At 35.3% G+C, this 22004-nt stretch overlaps 3 protein-coding genes across 7 annotated transcripts in view; 2 read left to right on the top strand and 1 right to left on the bottom strand.

Moving 5' to 3' along the window:
* rictorb (RPTOR independent companion of MTOR, complex 2b) overlaps window positions 1-8959 on the bottom strand; it is a 35459-nt gene extending 26500 nt beyond the window's left edge. For 2 of the 4 annotated variants that reach the window (XM_067375225.1, XM_067375224.1), the window contains exons 1-8: window positions 8896-8958; window positions 8722-8769; window positions 5186-5283; window positions 2880-2944; window positions 1385-1516; window positions 927-990; window positions 509-635; window positions 243-412 (exon numbers count right to left, since the gene is read on the bottom strand). In XM_067375225.1, the coding sequence (XP_067231326.1) occupies window positions 243-412; window positions 509-635; window positions 927-990; window positions 1385-1516; window positions 2880-2944; window positions 5186-5283; window positions 8722-8769; window positions 8896-8944 (753 nt within the window). In that variant the 5' untranslated portion in view covers window positions 8945-8958. Of the gene's footprint in view, window positions 1-242; window positions 413-508; window positions 636-926; window positions 991-1384; window positions 1517-2879; window positions 2945-5185; window positions 5284-8721; window positions 8770-8895 lie in introns of all 4 variants that reach the window. The other 2 variants (XM_067375223.1, XM_067375226.1) reach the window with 2 other exon arrangements.
* Window positions 8960-10676: 1717 nt separating this feature from the next.
* On the top strand, window positions 10677-16573 carry ftsj1 (FtsJ RNA 2'-O-methyltransferase 1). Its single transcript, XM_067376160.1, has 11 exons — window positions 10677-10749; window positions 11056-11196; window positions 11331-11400; window positions 11526-11625; window positions 12944-13022; window positions 13346-13398; window positions 14190-14243; window positions 14358-14460; window positions 14563-14646; window positions 15293-15396; window positions 15486-16573. The coding sequence occupies exons 2-11, from the start codon at window positions 11076-11078 to the stop codon at window positions 15687-15689; spliced, it is 972 nt and encodes a 323-aa protein (XP_067232261.1). The 5' UTR covers window positions 10677-10749; window positions 11056-11075; the 3' UTR covers window positions 15690-16573.
* A 220-nt stretch (window positions 16574-16793) lies between these two features.
* Window positions 16794-19224, top strand: LOC137013018 (uncharacterized). Of its 2 annotated transcripts, XM_067376581.1 has the most exons (6): window positions 16802-17025; window positions 17110-17139; window positions 17479-17760; window positions 17868-17972; window positions 18167-18228; window positions 18423-19224. In XM_067376581.1, exons 1-6 carry the CDS (start codon window positions 16995-16997, stop codon window positions 18537-18539), a joined length of 627 nt encoding a protein of 208 aa, XP_067232682.1. In that variant the 5' UTR covers window positions 16802-16994; the 3' UTR covers window positions 18540-19224. The 2 variants fall into 2 exon arrangements, with proteins under 2 accessions (XP_067232683.1, XP_067232682.1); XM_067376582.1 differs by lacking the exon at window positions 17110-17139 and having other exon boundaries at window positions 16794-17025.
* Window positions 19225-22004: the final 2780 nt, after the last annotated feature.

The following is a 22004-nucleotide window of genomic DNA, read 5'->3' as shown; positions in this document are numbered from 1 at the left end:
TAATCTATATTTAATTTATCATTTATGCAGTGAAGACTGTAAAGTCTTTGACAACTTTATTACATTTCTGTATATTTCCTAAATATGAGGTAAATATGACATTTATTATAATGGGTTTTATAGATTGCCAGCACTAACAATAATAATAATATGATTATTGTTTAATTAATAGTAATAAGTGAAAAATGAATAAAAATAATATAACATTTCTGATAGGTTCATTGTTGAAGACAGTTCCATACCTCTAGCTCCACGTCAGAGCGAACGTATTGCCGTGTATGTGGGTGATTGAGCAGGTGCAGGATGGTGGTGATCAGAGCCTCATTGATTCGACTGAGCTGACAGTCGATTACATTCTTTAGGATGGTGCTGAGACCACCCCTCTTGGCCACAATCTCAGGGTTCTCCAGTGCTGTATGCACAAACATGGACATGCGTCCACAGGTCAACATCTACGTTCACAGACTGATACATTACAGAGCGCTCTCTAATCAGTGTGCGAACCCACCAAGTTCACAGATAATGGCGATGCAGGCACGAACCATACGGTCCCGCTCCTGCGGTCCATCGTTGCCCACGGCAATGAGGGAGTTTGCGACTGAGCTTGGGAAGAGCAGGGCGTTCACAGTGATCATCTGGAAAATCATTGAAAAACACTTACACCAATACTTCCATCCATGACAAAAACAACACACTGGACATCGTTAAACAAACGGACCAGTGGACATGGTGAGAACATAATTTTGAGTGGAACATAATGCATATATTCTGATTCAGAAGGTTTTGATTGAAATAGGTTCAATTCGGAAGATTCAGATGAAGATAGCAAATCAAATATCAACTCAGTATAAAAAAAAAGAGAAAGTAATGGGGGCAGCTTTCCTTTATTCATTATGGAATGAACACAACTAAACATCAGATCTCACCTTTCTCACCAATCTGAGAGCTTGAGTGCGTTCCACCTCATTACTCTGCTGGATGTCAATGCACCTGCAGGTCAAAGGTTATACTAGTCAACATTATGCAAACCAAATGCACCTCAAACCCTAAACACATCCTTTTCCTACTCAAGATCTGACTTGATAGATGTTCAGACAGGAGAGAGAGATAAACCAAAAGGAGGAAACAGCACATCCTTAAAGTAACAACCCTTCAAAATGACCTTAACCGGATTTGACTAGCTCTTCAGATGAAGACTACTCCTCTCTCTCACACACACAGAATGAGATGCTAACAAGAAATGATCCACAACTCACCATACATTAGCATCAAGTCCTGTTTTTGATGGAAACGGCCCTTCTCCCACAAACCCTAGCTCAGACTTGAACTAAACTGCTCAAATGACTGGCCTGCGCACAGTGCTATGAAAACATGCTATACAGACCTGGCAATCAAGTAATCCACCTGGAGACGCAGTACTTTCTGAAGGATATTACTGTCTCTGATGAGGTAGCGGAGAGAACGCAAGCCAGCTGCCCGTACCTCCTTAGCCTCATTGAGCAGAGCCAACCTGAGGCTGTCAAAGAAACCATGTTGAGACTGCATTTAAATCTTGAGTAATGTCACATATTTCAGAGTAAAATTAATGTTTTATATATTTATTCTGCTCAGGCAGACTTGGTGATTCAGAGGTGTTATTTCAGAGGTGGACAAAGTCATTTCATTTAAAAGAAAAATTATGAAAACAAATCTAGCATCTCCCAATTAATCATGCACAGGAATGCTTATTAAGAAAAAATATTGGCTTGATTTTACACACTACCATTCAAAGGATGAGATTAAAAGAATTAATGTTTTTCTTTAAAAAAAAAAAAAAAGAGAAAAAAGTCTCACGTACATCAATCTTGCATTTATTAAAGTTTAAACAGTAATACTCTGAAATATGACAACAATCAGGGCTTGACATTAACACCCGCCAAACCGCCAAATGCGGGTGGCTTTCAGCAGTGGCGTGTAACGCGGTCACTCCAACTAGCCACTTTGGCGGATGGAATTTTATATATAATATATTCATTTTTCAATTGTAGTCTTTTAAAAAGGCATCTGAATTCTGGAATAATAAACTAAGTGCAATGTAATGTTGTCAAAAATATAGATTTTGATACATATCGATACTGAAATATCTGAAACTTATCCGAAATATTCCAATACTCATTTTTCACAGAATAGATACATGATACCAGCTGCACTTTCTCGCTTTCTTATCTCTGTGACAGCGAGTTGACAAACAAACCAACCTCCCCTCACTCACTTGTTTCATTTGCTCCAGATTAATATTGTTGGTGTTACAGCCGGGCTTGAATTTCGGCATGGAGTTGCATGTTTTGCGCTTAATTTTACTCATTCCAACAGATTTTGCACTCACAAGTGCGCACATATAAAGCCGCCTCTCAGTACAATATTCAGTTCTCTTTCACTGCTTATTGCGCTTTAACAGTCAAATGCGAGTTTTCACGTAAACACAGTCAGTTACGTTTTAAGTGAACATAAACAGTTGAGAAATGAAACGCATGTGTATATATATTCAGTATAATGGATCCGTGTATCAAGTGACAGCGGCCTAATATACCTTCTGCCAAATTATGAGATAATATTAAAAATATCTCTATGGCAGTTTTTCCCCATGGTCTCTATCTAAAAATTGCTAGTAACTTTGGAAAACTGCTAGCTACAGTGGCTGCTGAGCAAAACAGTCAATGTCAAGACATGATTACAATTAAAATAACTTATATTCTTTGCTGAATAAAAGTATTAATTTCTTTAAAAAAAGAAATTCATACTTTTAAACAATATTTTTGTATTATTATAATTTAAAATAACACACAACACCTTTGATCCCAACTTTAATGTAATAATGTTTTTTTTGCTCTATGACTCACCATATGATAATTTCGTCGTAGGTAAAGCCGAACTTTTCCTCAGAGTGCCCGACATTGCAGAGCAGCTGTATTGGAGACATAAACAAGCACTTATTTATTTTGTTTGACATCAAAGAGAGACATTGATGACAGTACTTGTACTCAAGTATTGCTGCAACACTGCAAGGTATTTCACACAGAGCAAAAACAAGCTCATGCTGGAGAGTTGGAGGGCATGTTTTTTGTTTTTTGTTTTTTTTTCATCCGCAGGTGATTTGTACAACTGATAGCATGGTTGACTTGATAAAACCTGTCAGACTGAATGAGCTCATAATCGCTTGCTTAAATATAGGCATCTTTACACAGAAAAAGCGGCACAGAAACCAACTCTGAAGCGGCATAATACCACAAAAATGTGCATTTACACAGAACGTTTAATGCTGTTCTGAAGCGGCATAAACGCATTTAACGTTACACAGGAATTAAAATCGCGGGAAACAATGCTTTGAACATAAGTATTTCAAAACTAAGCGTTTTAACAAAATTAATTTAAAAATAATTAAATAATAAACAATTAAATATAACTCGAAATAAAAAAAATAAGAACATTTAAAGTAACAAGTTAGTAAACTGCGTGCTATATCTCACGCTTTGATGTTTGTCATAAAATAAAATTGAACGATGCAACAAAATTATTCATTATTACACCGGGTAGTTCACAACAGGATTAAAAGAGGTCGAACATTTTTTTTTTTTTTTTTCAGAGACAAACAACAAATGATGCTAGCATTTGCGTGTATCAGGCAGCAGCAGATCACCAGACAGACCGTCGTGTGTGGGTGAAATATCGTCCTCAAGGAGATGATTTTTGGAATATAATATGACAGTACACAATGAAAGTGACGCCGATTGTGTTAAGCATTTACCTTATCTGAGTGAAATGTAGCAGCGCGTTGACCCGACAGTCTCTTAATAGGAAGATTACAAACGGCGAAAGCCAATTGATGACACACGACGATTCTCTGCTGTTATTTTGGTGGTTTGCTTCACGATGTGAGTACAGGACTCTTTTACTTTAATGCCCCTTGTTGGAAGACATTATTTTTATTATTTGCCCTAAGTTATATGTTTCGTTTCATGCTTCTTGAATCTCGCGCCGCCTGAGCTGACTGGAATACTTTTGGTTGTCATGGCAATGACGTAGTTTAGAGCGGCTATATTTCGCGTTCATTTACACTGAACCAGAACAGAATCAGACTCGCCTTTGATACTAGGGGCTGAGGTGGGTCAGACCCGGCGTATTTTAGGTCTTCTTTAACACGGCATTGCGTCTTTACACTGAATTCTGAGCAGGTACAGACCCGCTTCAGAACAGCCATAAATCGTATGTGTAAAGATGGCTTAGGACAGTGTTGTCAATGAACTGATAATTCATCAGCTGAATCAGTAAATATAAGACAATTCCAGTAAAGGTAATCAAATATGTGGGAGAAAAAAAAACATTGTTTGACCTTTTCTGCAGTCAGTGCCACCTGTGACAGGTCAACTGGAAACAAAATAATAGATTCTACACCCATGGGATGGCAAAAAACACAAAGTAATAGTAATAGTAATGCCAAAGAGCCATTTAAAGTATTACTGTCTCTTCTTAAGCCCTTTATTATGCTGGCAAGCAAATGTGCAGCTTGTTTTGGCTGCAAACCACAAAACACGCACAGGTCCTTACTGTGAATATGTTCAAATGCAAAACCGACCAAGATATAGTATTTCAGCAGTATAAGGCTTTGAGAGCATCTAAAATTTGGTTAATTGCTCAGGTCTGCTCAGATCCTTTTATTTTAGGCCAGATCCTGTAAGTGTGGGGCAGAAAAGCCCTCAGGCCTCGACTGACGGAAGCCATAAAGTACTCTGTTTACTCCATTTCACCAAACACCAGTAAGTATTCACATGCAGGACTTCTGTGTTGTAATACTTAACAGATGTACCAGAATGGACTGGCTGCTATGCATCAGATATAGATTTTCAAATAGTTTTCTAAAAACCGACTAGTTAATTAGAGGTAAATAACTTTATCTACACACATATATATATATATATATATATATATATATATATATATATATATATATATAGAGAGAGTGTTGATCACAGAACTTATTTTTTGCAATTATCCAAAAGCCTATGGGAAAATCCTATAGGGTTTTTGTCAAGGGAACGAGCATGATGCTAACTGCTGATTGACCTATAAAAAACACTAACTTTAACAACATTTATCCCAGCATTCCCTGTTCCACTGAAACTACTGATACACTTTTGAGATGACAAACCTTGATAAAGTTGTTCAGGTGGCCAAGTTTGCGCATGTTCGAGACTCCCTGTTGTTTGGCCACATTCTGGAGGATCTCTCGCATGTTCTCAGAAGGGTCTGGAAGAAAAGATGACAGAAGAGCTGTGAGTTGTGAGGTCATCAGGGAGACAGGGATGGGAACACACAGAACATTACGCTCTGCCTGGAACAGCAAGATAAAAGTAATCCGCACCATTTCTATTATTGGTGTGCTACAACCGCAGCAAGCAGAGAATTGCTCTCTGGGATGGAATCAAATGCTGTATGGTGACATTAGAAACTAAAGCACACACACACAAAAAAACAAGATTCAAACATTCACCAGACAAGCATGTTAAAATGGGTCCTGGTGTGTCTGCTAAACATAGTGGGACTTCCTGTCATCTCACAAATGAACAGCTTCTCATAAATAACACCCTCTAATCAGTTTAGTAAGGAAGTCTTGTGGCATGCATTAAGTGCCCAGTAAACTGCACCAAACCAGATTTTTTAAAAAGAACCAGTGACCACCATTCATAGCGATTCAAATATTTTACTCTCACTCTTAATATTTCTTTTCAGCCAAATCCCCAAAAAAGTGGTTGATTTTTCTCTTACATTAGTTTAGTAGTACAATAAATTGACGATTATTTTTATCTATAGTGTAAAAGTAACCATCTAAAAGACACTAATAACACAGTGCTCTTTAGGACTTATTTCCCCAGCAGTCACTCAGGAGGATACATGTTCAGTCATCTGTACCAAAACAAAACAATATCACCAATCACAGAGAGACTCCCTGACTGTTGCCAAAAACAGTGAAGATCAGGTCTTGTCTAAATACAGGTAGACCACCATTCAAAAGTTTGGGGTCATTAAGATTTTTAATTCAGCAAGGATGCTTTAAATTGATCAAAACTGACAGTAAAGACATAAATAAAATTTTAACTCTGTTTTGAACTTTGTATTCATCAAAGAACCCTGAAAAAACTGTTTTCACAAAAATATTAAGCAGCACTGAAACTGTTTTCAACACTGATAATGAAATTTTTTTTTTTCTTGAGCACCAAATCAGCATATTGGAAAGACTGAAGTAACAGCTTTTCCATCAATGGAATAAACTACATTTTGTCATATTAAAGTGCCCCTGTAGTCAATCATTTTACTCATTTTATTTTCACCAAAATTACATATTTAAATGTTTTTTTCCTGTGAAAAAAATTCTTAATGCCTTAAAATAGCTTAAATGAGATTCTACACACCCTTGCCTCATTTAATATACACGGATCTATGAATATGCTAATTAGCCCCGCCTTCACTCAATCGCACGAGCTCAGACGAGATCCACTCTGTCAACTTACTGAGGTAAATGCTGAACAATGGTGGCTTTTTTACAACGTCAGACACATAGCAGTAATTAATATGACTAGCGTTTTGCTTGACTACATTATCAAACAGCTTAATAATGTGTTGCTAATGTTACACAAACCATGTTGCCATTCACAAGTCAGACAGTTGTCTTCTAAAAATCAATATCCTAAGAAACGCCTTAAACCGCTCAGAACATCAGTAGAGAAAGGCATATATTTAATCATAACATCGTAATATATGTCATACACCCACCATATTGCTAAATCTACCCGATTTTTCATATCAACAGAAAAATATACCGGGATAACCTTCTTTTGAGACTCCATTGAGCAGTCAGTTAATGATATGCTAAAGCCTGCCGGGACATTGACGTGATTGGTTACAAGGTAGTTTGTGACATCAGAAACACCAGCGATTTCAAACGGCGGGTTTGAGACCGTCTTCGGTTTACAGCAGTTTTAAAGAGAAAATACTCAGCAATGGTGCTGACTTATGAATTTGCACATGGTTTTTCTTAAAGCATGTTAAAAACACCACATAGACATATGAACAACACTAAAAACTTGATTTTCACCACAGGGGGACTTTAAAATAGAAAAGTTATTTAAAATTGTATAATAATATTTCATAATATTAATGTTTTTACTGTATTTTTATCAAACAAATGCACCTTTGGAGAGCATAAGAGATTTCAAAAAACACTAAACACACCAAACATTTCAATGGTAATGTATGTCAGCAGCAGCAGGTATTTATAATGGAAACCAACAGACAGTGCAGTGTTGCTGGAATCTAACAGTAAAAATCCAGTTGTTGTATTCAGCTCAGAAACTGAGGCAAACTTTTTTGCAGCAAGTTTAAAAAAAAAACTAGCCAGTTTAGCACTAACAACTTATCCCCCGGAAGTGGGGCTTCATCCAGAAAAGGCCATCCATATACACACACACACACACACACACACACACACACAATTAATTCCATTACCATAATAATATTTCATTTTGTAAGTTACAATATGAACGCAAACAATGGTGCTTTGAGGCATACTGTATAAAACAGATCCATATCAATCTTATTACTAAATAAAAACTCTGATATTGCGTGCACAATAAATAAATAAAAAACAATATACGTACACACTGAGCTGTGACATTTCAAACTAAGATTTTGATTTGTCCGTTGAGCTGTACGGTGAGAAACCAGAAGCAGCATGATCTATAAAGTGTCAATCACAGGGTTGTTTGACAGCTCAATTTTGAATCGACAGACTAACAACTTGATAGGTTTATGAATCTCATTGCTGACAATGCTTTACTACAGCAGAAGATAAAACAATAACAATGCAGATTTATTTCTGAATCAGTTCACCAGAATAAAATAAAAAGATAACACTTTACAATAATGTCCTTTTAGTTCAAATTAGTTCATGCATAAACTCAAATCAAAAATAATAATGCATAATTATTTCTGAATTAATCCACCAGAATACATACAATAAAAGTTACCAGTTTACAACAAGGTCCTTTTAACAATAGTTACACATTAACTAACAGCAATACATTAGTTCACTGTTCAGCACTTTATCTCAGGTTCATTAAATAATACTGACAGATACAACTTTGAATGTTGAAATTAACATTAACTTAGAGAATAATAAATGCTTTAGAAGCATTCCCATTGTTAGTTCATGTTAATGTTAACTACATAAATTGTTAGCCAATAAAATACAGAATTAATTCAGCAGAATTATTGCAATAAATGACTTCAGCTTACGCATAATATAAAAGTGAGTTCTGCATGCTTTCTGCAGCACACCGTGTTTTGCTCTCTACACCCTTTGGACCCTACAGTCCTGCAATGCTGGACATGAATAAGAGATATATAACATATCATACAACCTTTATAGAATAATAAAAACATTAGAAACCTCTAACACTATCTGTTTTTATCTATATTTAAGTATTTTATACAGTGTATTTGTACTGTATATGCTTTTATGTGGTGTTTGTTGTCTTGGTTTAAGGCTGTGCCTCAAAACCTAGCGCAGCAAGCTTTTTCTGGGCATCATAGGCGGGTTTGGGATGCACGAGGCTGACATTCCAAACAAATCTATGATGCCCAGAAATGCTGTCTAGGTGGGGAGTTCACTAGGTTCATCTGACTTACCTCTTGTGAGATCGAGCGGTACATTTTCCTCCCCACTGTCATGTCGACCTGTTTATGTAAGACAAAATGAGACACTGAGAAAAGGACGCTTGGGGCAAGTGTAGCTGAAGAAGACTGCATCATATTATCCTAAAGCATCTGTCAAGCGGCCGAGCAGAGTCAGTTTAATCTCACCTCGCATCCGTATACTTCGGATAGGACGGCCTCGGATGCTGACCGCCATCTTTACCAGACACATTCACAACACCGGAAACCTCGAGGAATATCGCGATAACCGACCTTGAGCAGGCGGTTGTGTCCAACCGCCATATTGGAAGGGTCAAACCCGGTCCGTGAACACTCGAGAGGGAGTTGACTGTGCATCTACAACCGACGCATGTATGAACATCTATATTTGCAATAGACTTCAGCAGATGATTTTGCTAAACTAACACAATACAACAAAATGAAGGCATCAGATAACACTACATTAAAACGTTACCACAGTATAACAACCTGTAATATTGAGCTAATACATACAAAAAAAAAAAAAAAAAACACATTCTCACATGTGAATCCCATTTCTTCGGGAATTTAAGAACAAGAAGCTATCTACGCATTACAATTTTGTGGCATCACTGAATCTTACCGTAAGTGACGACATGCTGGCTGACCGTTCCAAGATGGCGGACGTGTCTGGAGCGGTCGAATGTGGAATCTACGTAAACATAACTACCGTTGTGTAGTTTCCCCTAGCTGTCTGACTGGGTCATAAATAAAAATGCAAAGTGATAATTTAATAAATTTAACATAATAAAAATGTATAATTTCATTAAAAATGTACCAACCAATGCATATTGGCAAACAAAGTTTTTGAATCTTTTGTTGGAATTAAGTGTTTTTCATTAAACTCCAAAAATAATAATAGAGCTATTTGCACACTTTTTTCTCAAAGAGAAATTATTACTATGTGTTATATCTTATTAAACTCTTTATTAAATGGAAAAGTGATTTACTAGAAAGAAGAAAGATCATAGAAACAATGATGAAGAAATCTAATATTAACTCATATTGTATGCAGCAAATCATTCTTTACAGAAATGTTATAAAAAGGTATAAATATAAACTGTATTATTTCTAATAATTATTCTGAAACTAGGTTACATTTAATTTGGCATTGGACTTATTCAGTTATATTGTGGTGTGAAATACAGAAATTCATTACTGAAAATTTTGTAGTCTTCAAGACCTCTCTCAATCTTTGTATTTTTGCATTCAGTTATTCTAAACAAGATTAAAAATGCTTTTATTTATTTTATTTATATGTTTGACCAAATTTCACATTTACAACTGTGAGTTTGCATATAAGAAAAAATAGCTTCATGGTTTTGCTGACTAAATTAGGCTGTACCTAGATACAGACAGATTAGAGACTCAATAAGAAAGCTACAAAGACTTCAAAAGTTTGTGCTTTAAAAAAAAAAAAAAAAAAAAAAAAAAAATATATATATATATATATACTTTTTAGGCCTATTTATTTATTGTTTTTGTATTATTATTGAATGCGGAATTGTATAATGTTCAGTATTTGCAATTGAAACGTCTGAGTACTTTTTTCCCCCCTCTAATGATCATTGGTCACAATATTCACCAAAATTATTGTGACTGTTAAACTGACATTTTCACAGATTTTTCTTTCCTTCTTTGTTCAGTGCTTACATTTGACCAAGTTAGGCTAGGGCTAGGCTATATCAACTAGTCTTTTGGTAGAAATTACAATGGAAATGTTCACAATCCGTTTGTCACATACTGTATGGTTTTAATTCTGATCACAATGCTTGTAGTTTGTGTCTATGGACATTAAATATGTAATGTCCATAAACAAACTATAAGTACCACGATGAATGTAAACATTACCATCATGTGTAATAGTACCTCACCTCCAGTGGGTGTCGGTGTTGTTCTGTCCTGTTTGTCTGACTCCGACAATGTGAGAAGGCGAAGAAGAAGTATCGTCACGTTGATTGCAGCGAAAACAGGCAGGCTTTTGTAGGTGCATTTTATGGAATTACATTTTCTTAATTTTATGATATACACATTTGTTCATGGACATTATTGTTTTGTGTATGACCACTAGCGTTAATATTAGTTACCAACTATAAAGATGCTGTTGAGGAAGAAGAGAATGAGTTAGGTCACTTTAATTTAGGTTAAAAGAAAAAAAGAATGTGTTCGTAGTTGCATTCAGTGTCTTTTCTACTGTGAGACGTAAATATATTATATGTATGTAAATATTTGTATAGGCAGATATTCATTATTGGCTGGTTTAGTAAAATTGTCATTATTTGTCTACAGAATAAGTGAGTAAAGGTAAAATGGGGCGTTCCTCCAAAGACAAACGAGATATATACTACAGGCTGGCGAAGGAGGAGGGATGGAGAGCGAGAAGTGCCTTCAAACTCCTGCAGCTGGATGAGGAGTTCAACCTTTTTAAAGGCAATATCTTCACTTTGCTTCAGTCTGCGTTATACAGTGGATAAGTCATATGTCTCAAAGCTTGTGAACTGCCTACATAGACAAAATCAAAGCAGGCTTTTATATTCATATGACTGTGGATGTCCTGTCTGCAGGTGTTAGTCGTGCCGTGGACCTGTGTGCTGCACCTGGGAGCTGGAGTCAAGTGCTGAGCCGCAAACTCCGGTCAGTGACATGAAAGTGCACTTGATCTGTAGTACACCATAACCTGTAAACAACATATACAGATATTATTAAGTGAAATTTTGTTGATTTAATTGCCGCTTTAACTCTTTTCCGTTCTGTTTCAGTGGAAAAGATAAGAGTGAAGAGGTCAAGATTGTGGCAGTTGATCTGCAAGCCATGGCCCCTTTGCCAGGTGTCACTCAGATTCAAGGAGACATTACTAAGGTGCAGTAGCAGGACAGTTAAACTTTAGTTCAGTATAAAAACAACAGCATTCTGGTCTTGGTATATGCAAGACTAAGTTATCCAGGCAGCATGCTGGAGAGATAACATAATGGATCCTTTTCACATTTCTGAAAAAAAAGAGGTTGTGTTAGTAGTGTGCTGAAGCTCGCTGTTATGGTAAGTGTTGTGCCATTTCCGAAACGCACTCAAAGTATTCCCACATGCTGATTCTACATGCCGATCCAGCCGACCAATCAGGAACTAGTGGTGTGTTTACTGAAGCCAGCTATGGTCGCAAGTTCCATTGTTATCAGCGCAATTCAGCAGAACTTGCAGCCATAGTTGGCTAATGATACTTTTGGGAAATGCACCTCGGAACATTACTGGCAGTCTGGGAAGAGATATGTGGAAATAAGTTCAAATCAGAAATATTGTGAAATATTATTACAATTTAAAATAACTGTTTTCTATTTGAAAATATTTGAAAATGTAATTTATTCTTGTGTTGGCAAAGCTGAATTTTCGGCATCATTACTCCAGTCTTCAGTGTCACATGATCCTTCAGAAATCATTCTAATATGATGATTTGCTGCTCAAAAAACATTTAATGAGTACAGATGTACAAAATATTTGTGTACAATATTTTTTTTCAGGATTCTTTGATGAATAGAAAGTTCAAAAGAACAGCATTTATTTGAAATATAATCTTTTGCTACATTTTAAATGTCTTTACTTTTGATCGATTTAATGCATCCTTGCTGAAAAAAAATATTAATTTCTTTAAATTTTAAATGATTTCTGAAGGATCATGTGACACTGAAGACTGGAGAAATGATGCTGAAAATTCAGCTTTTCCAACACAGAAATAAATCACATTTTATATTATATTCCAATAGAAAACAGTTATTTTAAATTGTAATAATATTTCACAACATTACTGTTTTTACTGTATTTTTAATTAAATAAATGCAATCTTGGTGAGCAGACAAAACTTCTTTTAAAAATATAAAAAATCTTACCGATCCCAAACTTTTGTATATATATATATATATATTTCTGCGATTTAATGGCAAGGTACAAATGTATGTTAAATTTGGGAAAATTGAAAATATAAAATAATTTCAGTCTGTGAAAAGGGTCCATATTATTTTTACCATTAGCTTTTTTAAGCAAGTCATTATAGCATTTTATTCTATAATGTGTAATTATGGCATTAATCTACATGTTTTTATGTGAAAATTTAAATTGCTTTTAGTAGTTCTTTTTGAGTCAAGGAAAGTAGATATTCCACGATACCAATTAAATGATTGTGCCATAGATCTCTACAGCACAGGAGATTATTCGTCATTTTGAAGGACAGTCTGCGGACTTGGTTGTGTGTGACGGCGCCCCTGATGGTGAGAAAACAATGTTGGTTTTATTGAACATTTTGGCCGGTTTCACAGACAGGGCTTAGCCTAAGCCAGGACTAGGTCTTTGTTCAATTAGGGCATTAAAAAAACATTACTGGTGTGTGTCTTGAGACAAAACTATGGCACTGACATATTTTAAGATCTGTCAGTACAAGCTGCTTTCAGTTAAAGCAGCTCAAACATGCATTTTAGTCTAGGACTTGCTTAAGCCTTGTCTGTGAGACTGGGGATGATGTTCTTTTCTAGCTGGTCTAGACTATTTGTGTTTTAGCTTAAATTGAAGGTTTTTCATCTGTTTCTCTTTACAGTTACAGGGCTTCATGATGTAGATGAGTACATTCAGGCACAGCTCCTGTTGGCAGTATGTATTGCTATACTTTACCTTTTTATTATTATTTTGGTAACACTTTTCAATAAGGACCCATTAGTTAATATTAGTTAATGCATTAACTCACGATAACTAACAATGAGCAATACATTTGTTACAGTGATTATTAATCTTTGTTTATATTGGTTAATATAAATACAACTTTCCTTGTTCATGTTAGATCAGGTCCATTAAATAATGTTTAACAGATACACATTTTTTTCATATATATATATATATAATTTATTAATAAATGTTGAAATTATCATTTAACTAAGATTAATAAATTCTTTAGAAGTATTTTTTATTGTACATGGTAACTAATGATAACAAATGGGTCCTTACTGTAAAGTGTTTCCATTATTTTTTATTATTTTTTTATGGTAAATAGTGTTGTCAAAAGTGTCAGTACTTCGCTCAGACAAGAGCATCAAATGTTTCTATTTACAGCTTGTTTTTTGAAGTTTTGAGCCTTGTTGAGTTTGTGAACACAAAATTGCTAATATTTTTATGTATTATTTGCTTATTAATAACATTAATAATAATTGTATTAATTATTATTTTCAAATATATAAATAGTTCTAATAGTTTTTGTTTTGCTATGGTAGGCTACCAAAATTGGTACAGAAAACCATGACATTTTATTGTTATTGGAACTGATTACTGAAATTTTGGTATTGTGAAAACACCAATAGTAAATCTAATTTTATGTTTGATTTTTTTTTTTTTTTTTTTACACCATATGACTGCTAGACTGATCTTGCATTTTGTTTTCATATTGACAGGCTCTCAATATCACCACACATGTTCTCAAACCAGGTGGCAACTTTGTTGCAAAAGTAAGCTGTCCCATTGTCATTCATACTTATTTACATTGTCAGTGAAAGATTATGAGATCTATAAAATGTTTTATTTCAATCTCACATGAACTTCAATGTCTTGCTTCTGCATAGATCTTCAGGGGAAAAGATGTGACCCTACTGTACTCCCAGCTCAAGATCTTCTTCAGCTCTGTAACCTGTGCCAAACCACGCAGCAGCCGCAACTCTAGCATAGGTGAGAGTAGAATTTCATGACGAGGCGGAATGTAAAACTGTTTTGGTAATAGTATACCTTTTTAGACATGAACCAGTGTTGTTTTGTGTTTTTGCCTTTCAGAGGCATTTGTGGTGTGTCAGAATTACTCTCCACCTGAGGGTTATGTGCCCAACATGTCCAACCCTTTACTGGATCACTCTTATGGTAACTTGCTCCAATACTCTATAACAATATGAATGTGTTTATAAATCCACGCTGTTGAGCGGATTCATAAGCACCTCTGATTGGCCATTGTGTTCACAGCTCATCGGATATGTCTGTGATTGGCCAATCAGAGGTGTTCACGAATCCACTCAACAGCGCTCAATGCATCCATTTTTTAAATTTCAGTACCGACTTGGTACCTAAGTCGGTACTTTTAACAACTCTAGTTTGTGCAATATTCTGAGATTACATTTCTTTGTTTTTATTCATTTTGATGAATACTGACTGTTTTTGTGCAAGTGAGATGAGTAAATGTTTTCTCACATTTAGTCTAGAACTACAAAAACCATCATGTTTACACACAGTGCCACTGCACTTACTCACGATTTCTCTCAACATGGCGACAGGAAAACTGTCAGCCAATACATGGGAAAACAAAGTAACTTACATTATTTTATAATTCAGATATTTTGTTATAAATTTAAAAGTAATGTGTTACTTTACTAGTTACTTGAAAAAAAGTAATCTGATTACATAACTCAAGTTACTTGTGGTACCCCCAACACTGGGCATTTATATTGTAAATGTCTATGTATTTGCCCATGTCTTCCTCCTCACCATTTAAATGCACATTTTTTCCATCCAGATGTCGACTTTAACCAGTTAGAGGGACCAAACCGAATAATAGTTCCTTTCCTTGCTTGTGGAGATCTAAGTGCCTTTGATTCGGACAGAACTTACCCACTTCAGGTGCTGATCAGCTTTTTTCAAATCACACATACGTGTCCATTACTTAAGAGTAGTCTGATGACAAGCATGATTTGCTTTATTCTCAACAGCTGGATTCTAGTAAAGAATATCAGTATTTACCACCTACCCAGCCTCCAATTCAACCTCCCTACCAGCAAGCCTGTCAGCTTCGCAAGAATAACCTGTTAGCCAAAGAGGACTCGCCCTCTGGCCCACTTGACGATGCCCTGTCTACTTTAGATCTCAACACAAGTCCGGACACAAACACGGCCACATCAGGAACCTCCGACTAATGGACATACTGATATGTACATGATTTTAACATGATTGACCAACATTTATTTTTAGAGTTTTAACACTCTAAATGTGCAAAACAACAGCTTGTCACTGGGACATCTTTGCATATGACATGCGGACAAAAATATATTGTTCCCACAAATTAAGAATTTAGTAAATTGTGGCCAAGATTTACTGATTTGTTCCATTGTTGTAGTTAAATCGTGGCCACATTGTACTAATTTGTTGTCATTCATTTTGATTTAACTAAAACAAAGGACATGAATTATTACAACGTGGCCACAATTTAGTAAAATGAGGGAATTAAGTATTAAATCGTGCTCGCGATTTAGTAAAACGAGGGAACGAATGATTAAATGTGCACACAATTTACTGCTGACATATTGTAAGTCTCAGGAACAAATTGTTAATTTATTTTACTACTCTATTAATAAATTACTTCTCTGAGGTACCAATATTTACCTTTTTAAGGGGTAGATTAGGGGTACTGTCCCAGTGACAAGCTGTTGGACCCCTAAAGGTACATGTACCATTTTTACTTTTTTTTTTTTAATCATGTAATTTACTTTTTATGTATTTAATTGTTTCTGTGACTTTTATTACACTCAAAATTCAGAAAGATTCTCCCTTGTGAATGTTTCTTTGTATGAGTTGCAGAAACTGCCTGATTGAATTTGAACTACTTGTTAATAAAACACACAAAACTAAATCTACCATGGCACAGAGTTTGTTTTTATTTGTAGATGCAGTGTTTCAAAGTAAGTTTAAATCCATTTTTAGGATTGTTTTGGCCCTAAAAGCAGTTTCAGATTATTCAATTGGCCTGTATATGAATAAAGAAGTTAAACAGATCTTTTTTTTAAAGTCTTAGATTGACTAAAGGAACCCATATCTTCCATCTGTTTCCTTTTTATTCACTTGCTCAATGGTCCATGGCGTAATAAAGGACAGTTTCTTCTCTGTAGTATTTGTCACTGTCTCCATATATAGCATAACCATTTTTCTTTATTTACCTGCATTCTGCTGAGCCCAGTATGATGTTTTAAATTATGCTTTAATATAGTCATAGTTAGTTAAGTACTTTAAATATAAGTGGAATTGCTAGATGGTCATAGACGATATGCTAGGAGAAATCAGTCATGCAGAGAACCTTCACAGTAAGCTGTATGCAAAACTAGCAATCGCACATCCTGTTCATCTGCTTTTATTTTTAAATTATGACATTATTGACGTGTTAGATATTACATGAAGATCTGAGGGTCTTAACGGGTGTTGCTATATCAGCTTAAACACATGAAATTATGATCCAGCTGTTAAACCTGTGCACATTTTGTAAGTACATTTAAATTGTATGTATATATTATTTGTTTGACATGTGTGTTGCCTCACTCTTAACACTCAGTGCTTATTTTTCAGTGAGTCTTACTGCCAAATTATCAAATGCAGGTATGTGGGTCATCTTGTGTTTATGAGTTATAAAATTTTTATGTAATAGTTGGTTTCCAAATTATGCAGTTTTTATTATGTAAGGATGATTCAAATTACATCAACTTTTTCAGAAACTGTCTGTAACAAAATTATAATGCTTGTTTAAAACAATTACTTTTCCCTAAAACTGTTGAAACTACATATAACAGCATCACACTCTGAAATGTATAATGAAGTTTTGGCATTTAAATTTTTTTAATTTGATTCTCCCAGCATGCCAAAGTCATAATATGGTCACTGCACACTATTTATTTTTACATATTTGTTTAATATTCATCATTCAACCCTTATATACAGATATCTCTGTAAGTCTTGGAGTGATGACTGAACTCAGTGGCCATACTGAACTGACATGCTGTGACCGGGACCAGAATATATCACAGTGCTTTTTCTATGCTGAATCAAGAAAAATTGGCCATGATAATTCCTCTGACCATTGCTGTAAGCTCACCGTCAATAGCAAAGAACTATTAAAGGAGAAAGGTGGCGAGGAGCTCCGAACAACAATTACCGTCAATTGTACAAGCAAACCTGGCAACAGAACGAGCCAAGATGTCACCATTACAGTGTGGAGGCTATGTAAGTTGAATTTTAACATTGTTTTATACAACAAAACACCTTTAAAAAGATGTTATGGACATGAGGAACAGTTTTAAACTGCATTTCCTTTTTGTTTTCACCTTTAGCTGTTTTTCGCTTTGTTTTTCTGGTTATTCTGGGGACACTGACTCTCCTCTCTTTGCTGACGTTCATCATATTCATATGCATTATCTGCAAGACCAAAAATCAAGGTAGGAAACCACAAACATCATGTTCTGTTGTTTAATTCTGGTTATGTGTAGGCTATCTAAAAATGATTTTTACATCAATAATTGGAGATGTAGGTGTTTTTTATATATAGCCAGACAGTAGGTCAATCAAAAGACCATTTTATAGAGCTACTGCCCAGAGTCTTCTGTAAATTGTTCTTTCTTTCTTTCTTTAGAGAATAAACAAAACCAAAGTGCAAATTCTGGTACAGTTGAAGTGCTGGAAGAGAAAACAGAGGTATGTAATTAATTTCATTAATACTTTTAAGATGAGCATCAAAACTACACTGCAGGAAGTCATAACAATTTTACATTCACTGTGAATGATTTTTCAGAATCTGCATTTCTCAGCAGTTATAATTTTTATGGACATGATTTAGCAAAAATAAAAATTTGTTATGCTGCATTTCAACTTTTAAACTTTTTTCACAGATAGTAGAGGATGAGCTATTGTATGCCACAGTGAATCATTCAGCTGCTGGTGAAAACTCTGCTCCTACAGTGAAATATGAATCAGGAACTGACTACGCCACAGTGGTCATACACTGAATAACCTGCAACACTGGATGGAAAAGACTTTTCAAGGATTTAAATGACCAAACATGAAATAAAAACCGCATGTTCTGTGTTTTGAGCAAATTTACCATTACATAATTTTCAGATAGGCCTATAAGATGTAAAATAACTTGCATGAAAGAATATTTTAGAATGAAATTACAAACAATAAAGCCATTACAGCTGCACTTTTTCGAGCAACAATGTAAGTGTATTTTACTATAAACTCTTCTATAACCATTTTAAACTAGATTGAATCCTCACAAAAACATAAGTTAGCATAGCATACCTAAACATATAGCATTTAAATGTAGGCTAGTAGGCTACAAATGCATTTCAGGAAAACAATCATATTACGCTTCATTTCACATGTAAATGTTAAAAAGAAAAGAAGAGTAGGCACGCATGCACATTCACACAGGAATGTTGTTGATCTATTAGTTCATTAAAGCCTAAACAATGAAGTGTGTGGAAATGTCCCCATTATGTCTTCATCGATCGATTACTGAAACCGTGCAGTGCTGTCCACTAGATGGCGATATCTAGCGCTGATAAACCAAGAGTGCTTCTCTGACGAAATACAAAGTATTAAATGTTTCTGTTAAAATCCTTTTGTGGAAAAATGGCAGGCTGTGCAGTGGATACTGTGTTATGTGAGTATTACCATTAAAACTAAAGCATATGCTAAGTTTGTTGTCCGGTTGGCCTGTTATTTATTTTTAAACGTCAAAATGTGACATGAGTGTAAAGCAGGGGTGTCCAAACTCGGTCCTGGAGGGCCACTGTCCTGCAGATTTTAGCTCCAACCCCAGTTAAACACACCTGAAACAGCTAATCAAGGTCTAACTAAGCAAACTAGAAACTTCCAGACAGGTGTGTTGAGGCAAGTTGGAGCTAAACTCTGCAGGACCTCCAGGACCGAGTTTGCACACTCCTGATGTAAAGAGATCAATTTCTGCCACTTTCTTTGTACATTATCACACCATGATTTTTGTTTTAAATACTTACATGTACACTGTAATAGGTGTCTAATTGTGAATTTGACTTTAGACTGAACATGAGCACCCTATTAGAACGGTTGTGGACTCCAAAATTCACTGCTCTTTTCAAAGTAATTCCTGTGCTGAATATATTTATATAACTACTAAGTGTTACACACAAAGAAATGAACAGTACTACTTCTGAAAAAAAAAAAAAAGTTTAGGCTAATTCATGAACACTTGTATGAGATGAAGACACCATAGTCATCACTGGCCTCATAAATAATAGGCCTGCAGTAGGTGACCTCATGGCAGCCATGTTAGCTACTCGCTTTACTCCGTAACATGTTATTTGACACTTTAGTGGAATACATACACCTAATTATAGATGACTGCAAATAGGACTTTTGCTTTTGTGTGAAATTACATTCTCACTATTAGGTGTCTGTGTAAAATACAACTTCCATATTGGCCAGGGCAACAGAAACCCATGAGGTGTATAGTGCCTGAAGAAAGCTATATTATCTTTACATTTAATCAGTGCGAGCTTTGTTTTAAAATATGCCAAATTTGCCAATGCACACTTTTCTGGATGTAGTTGTTTATGAGCCAATCATCTGATCTGTAAATATGAATCTAGAGGAAAATATGACAACAATGATTGGTCCATGAAGTCCAAATCATGCTTTTTTTTAAAAAACACAATAAATAAAAATAAATAACTGGCAAAACATGTATCTATTAAACTGTATATATATATGTTATATATATACACAGTATATATATATATATATATATATATATATATATATATATATATATATATATATATATATATATATATATATTAATTACACACACACATATATATGACATGCAGTGGACTACCAGTAAAATTGATAAAAATTTGGAACCAAAAATTATTCAGACACTTTGACCTGACCATGTTTTGCTCCATGTGTTATCTGACATAATTAAGATAATTTTTTTCTGACACAGTTTAACTCCGAGATCTTGTCATATTTTATTACCATTTTTTAAACTATAGTGAATAAACTGTAATAATGAATGAAATGTTCAAGGTGTCTGAATAATTATATATATATATATATATATATATATATAGGATTTATATGTTATTTCAACTCAAAAGTATCTTAAAGCATCCAAATCAAATCTAATTACAAGATTTTCAAATATGTGATACCATTAGTATAGTTGTTTTTACCATTTATAGTATGACATATAAACAAATCATAGACTGTCACTGTAATCAAAGTTTTCCCCCTTCCTGAAGGAAATCAATGGATCATTTTGATTAGAGGAAGGGAAATCAAGCAGATGAAGGATAATGTACAGCCTAGTGTCATGACAAGCATAAATAAATATGACTGATCCATCTGAGGTCACATGACCCATCCATCATTCTCATAAGCAAACGCTTGCGCCTGCATTTTACTTCAGATGGGCTCTGAATTGTAATGCACTGGCTCCTTTTTATATAACTGTTATTCCGCAATCCCAAATTTTGCACAGTATTGTAACATAAACAGAAATAAATAGCACACTGTATATATCCCACTTGTTCGCTAGTAACGTGATCATGTCATGTCATGAATCACAAAATACAAGAGAAGAACAACATGTGAGCTCTATTGTTCCATTAGGTTTTCCTTGACATAAAGTGACTGGTATGTATATAGTGCAATAAACATGTGACAGTTCATCCTATCTCTCTCTTTCTCTCTTTGTCATATACGCACCCTCACATTGTCTTTCTATGCAGGTCTAAATGGACTGAATTACTGCATAAACAACAATGCATGAACCCTTTCTCATGGAAAACCAGTCTGGTGAGAGAGAGAGAGAGAGAGAGAGCCCGTACATGCAGTTTTTATGAGGTAAGCTGTTATAGCTCAAAACCTTTTTCACTCTTAGCAATCAGAGGGGATCCTGCCTTCAATTACAACCAGAAAATGAATCCAACTGAATTCATCACACACTAAAGTAAACTACAAACCTGCTGCAGAAGGTGGTACGAGAGGCAAATATACAGTAAATGATCAAACAAAGATTGGTTTCTCTGAAAAATTCTGCTTATTTCAATCTCTGTGGAAAGAAATAATACATCTGTGAATTCATGCACTGATTTTTTTTCCTCTACATATTGCAGATCTGCACAAAGAAGACAGCAATACCAACAGACGTGCCATAAACAGTTGGCAGTATCATGGCTGAGAAAAATGGGAGACTGTAAGTGAGAAAGAGAGACGGAGGGAGAAAAATCAAGCTGCTGCAGTATCCCTACACTGTTGAGCCTTGGACTGCGTGACTGACTGGTGTGTGGCGAGAGAGAGAGAGAAGAAGGGAGGGGGGATGGGAAGGATCTCGCTTGGATGAGGAGCAAGCAGTCAGGCAGGCAGCAGCATCATCTCTTTTGTGGCGAGCTGCTGAGGGATCTGGCCGCCTAGAGCAGTGT

Source organism: Chanodichthys erythropterus, chromosome 22 (assembly GCF_024489055.1).
Source record: "Chanodichthys erythropterus isolate Z2021 chromosome 22, ASM2448905v1, whole genome shotgun sequence".
NCBI lineage: Eukaryota > Metazoa > Chordata > Actinopteri > Cypriniformes > Xenocyprididae > Chanodichthys > Chanodichthys erythropterus.
This window is presented reverse-complemented; position numbering and strand designations above follow the sequence as displayed.

Coding starts and splice junctions, on each gene's coding strand:
- ftsj1 (XM_067376160.1), top strand. CDS start 11,076: ATGGGGCGTTCCTCCAAAGACAAACGAGATATATACTACAGGCTGGCG. Junction 13,399..14,189: donor AGGCACAGCTCCTGTTGGCA/GTATGTATTGCT, acceptor TCATATTGACAG/GCTCTCAATATCACCACACA. Junction 15,397..15,485: donor ACAGAACTTACCCACTTCAG/GTGCTGATCAGC, acceptor TATTCTCAACAG/CTGGATTCTAGTAAAGAATA.
- LOC137013018 (XM_067376581.1), top strand. CDS start 16,995: ATGATCCAGCTGTTAAACCTGTGCACATTTT. Junction 17,761..17,867: donor CATTACAGTGTGGAGGCTAT/GTAAGTTGAATT, acceptor TTTCACCTTTAG/CTGTTTTTCGCTTTGTTTTT. Junction 17,973..18,166: donor CTGCAAGACCAAAAATCAAG/GTAGGAAACCAC, acceptor TTCTTTCTTTAG/AGAATAAACAAAACCAAAGT.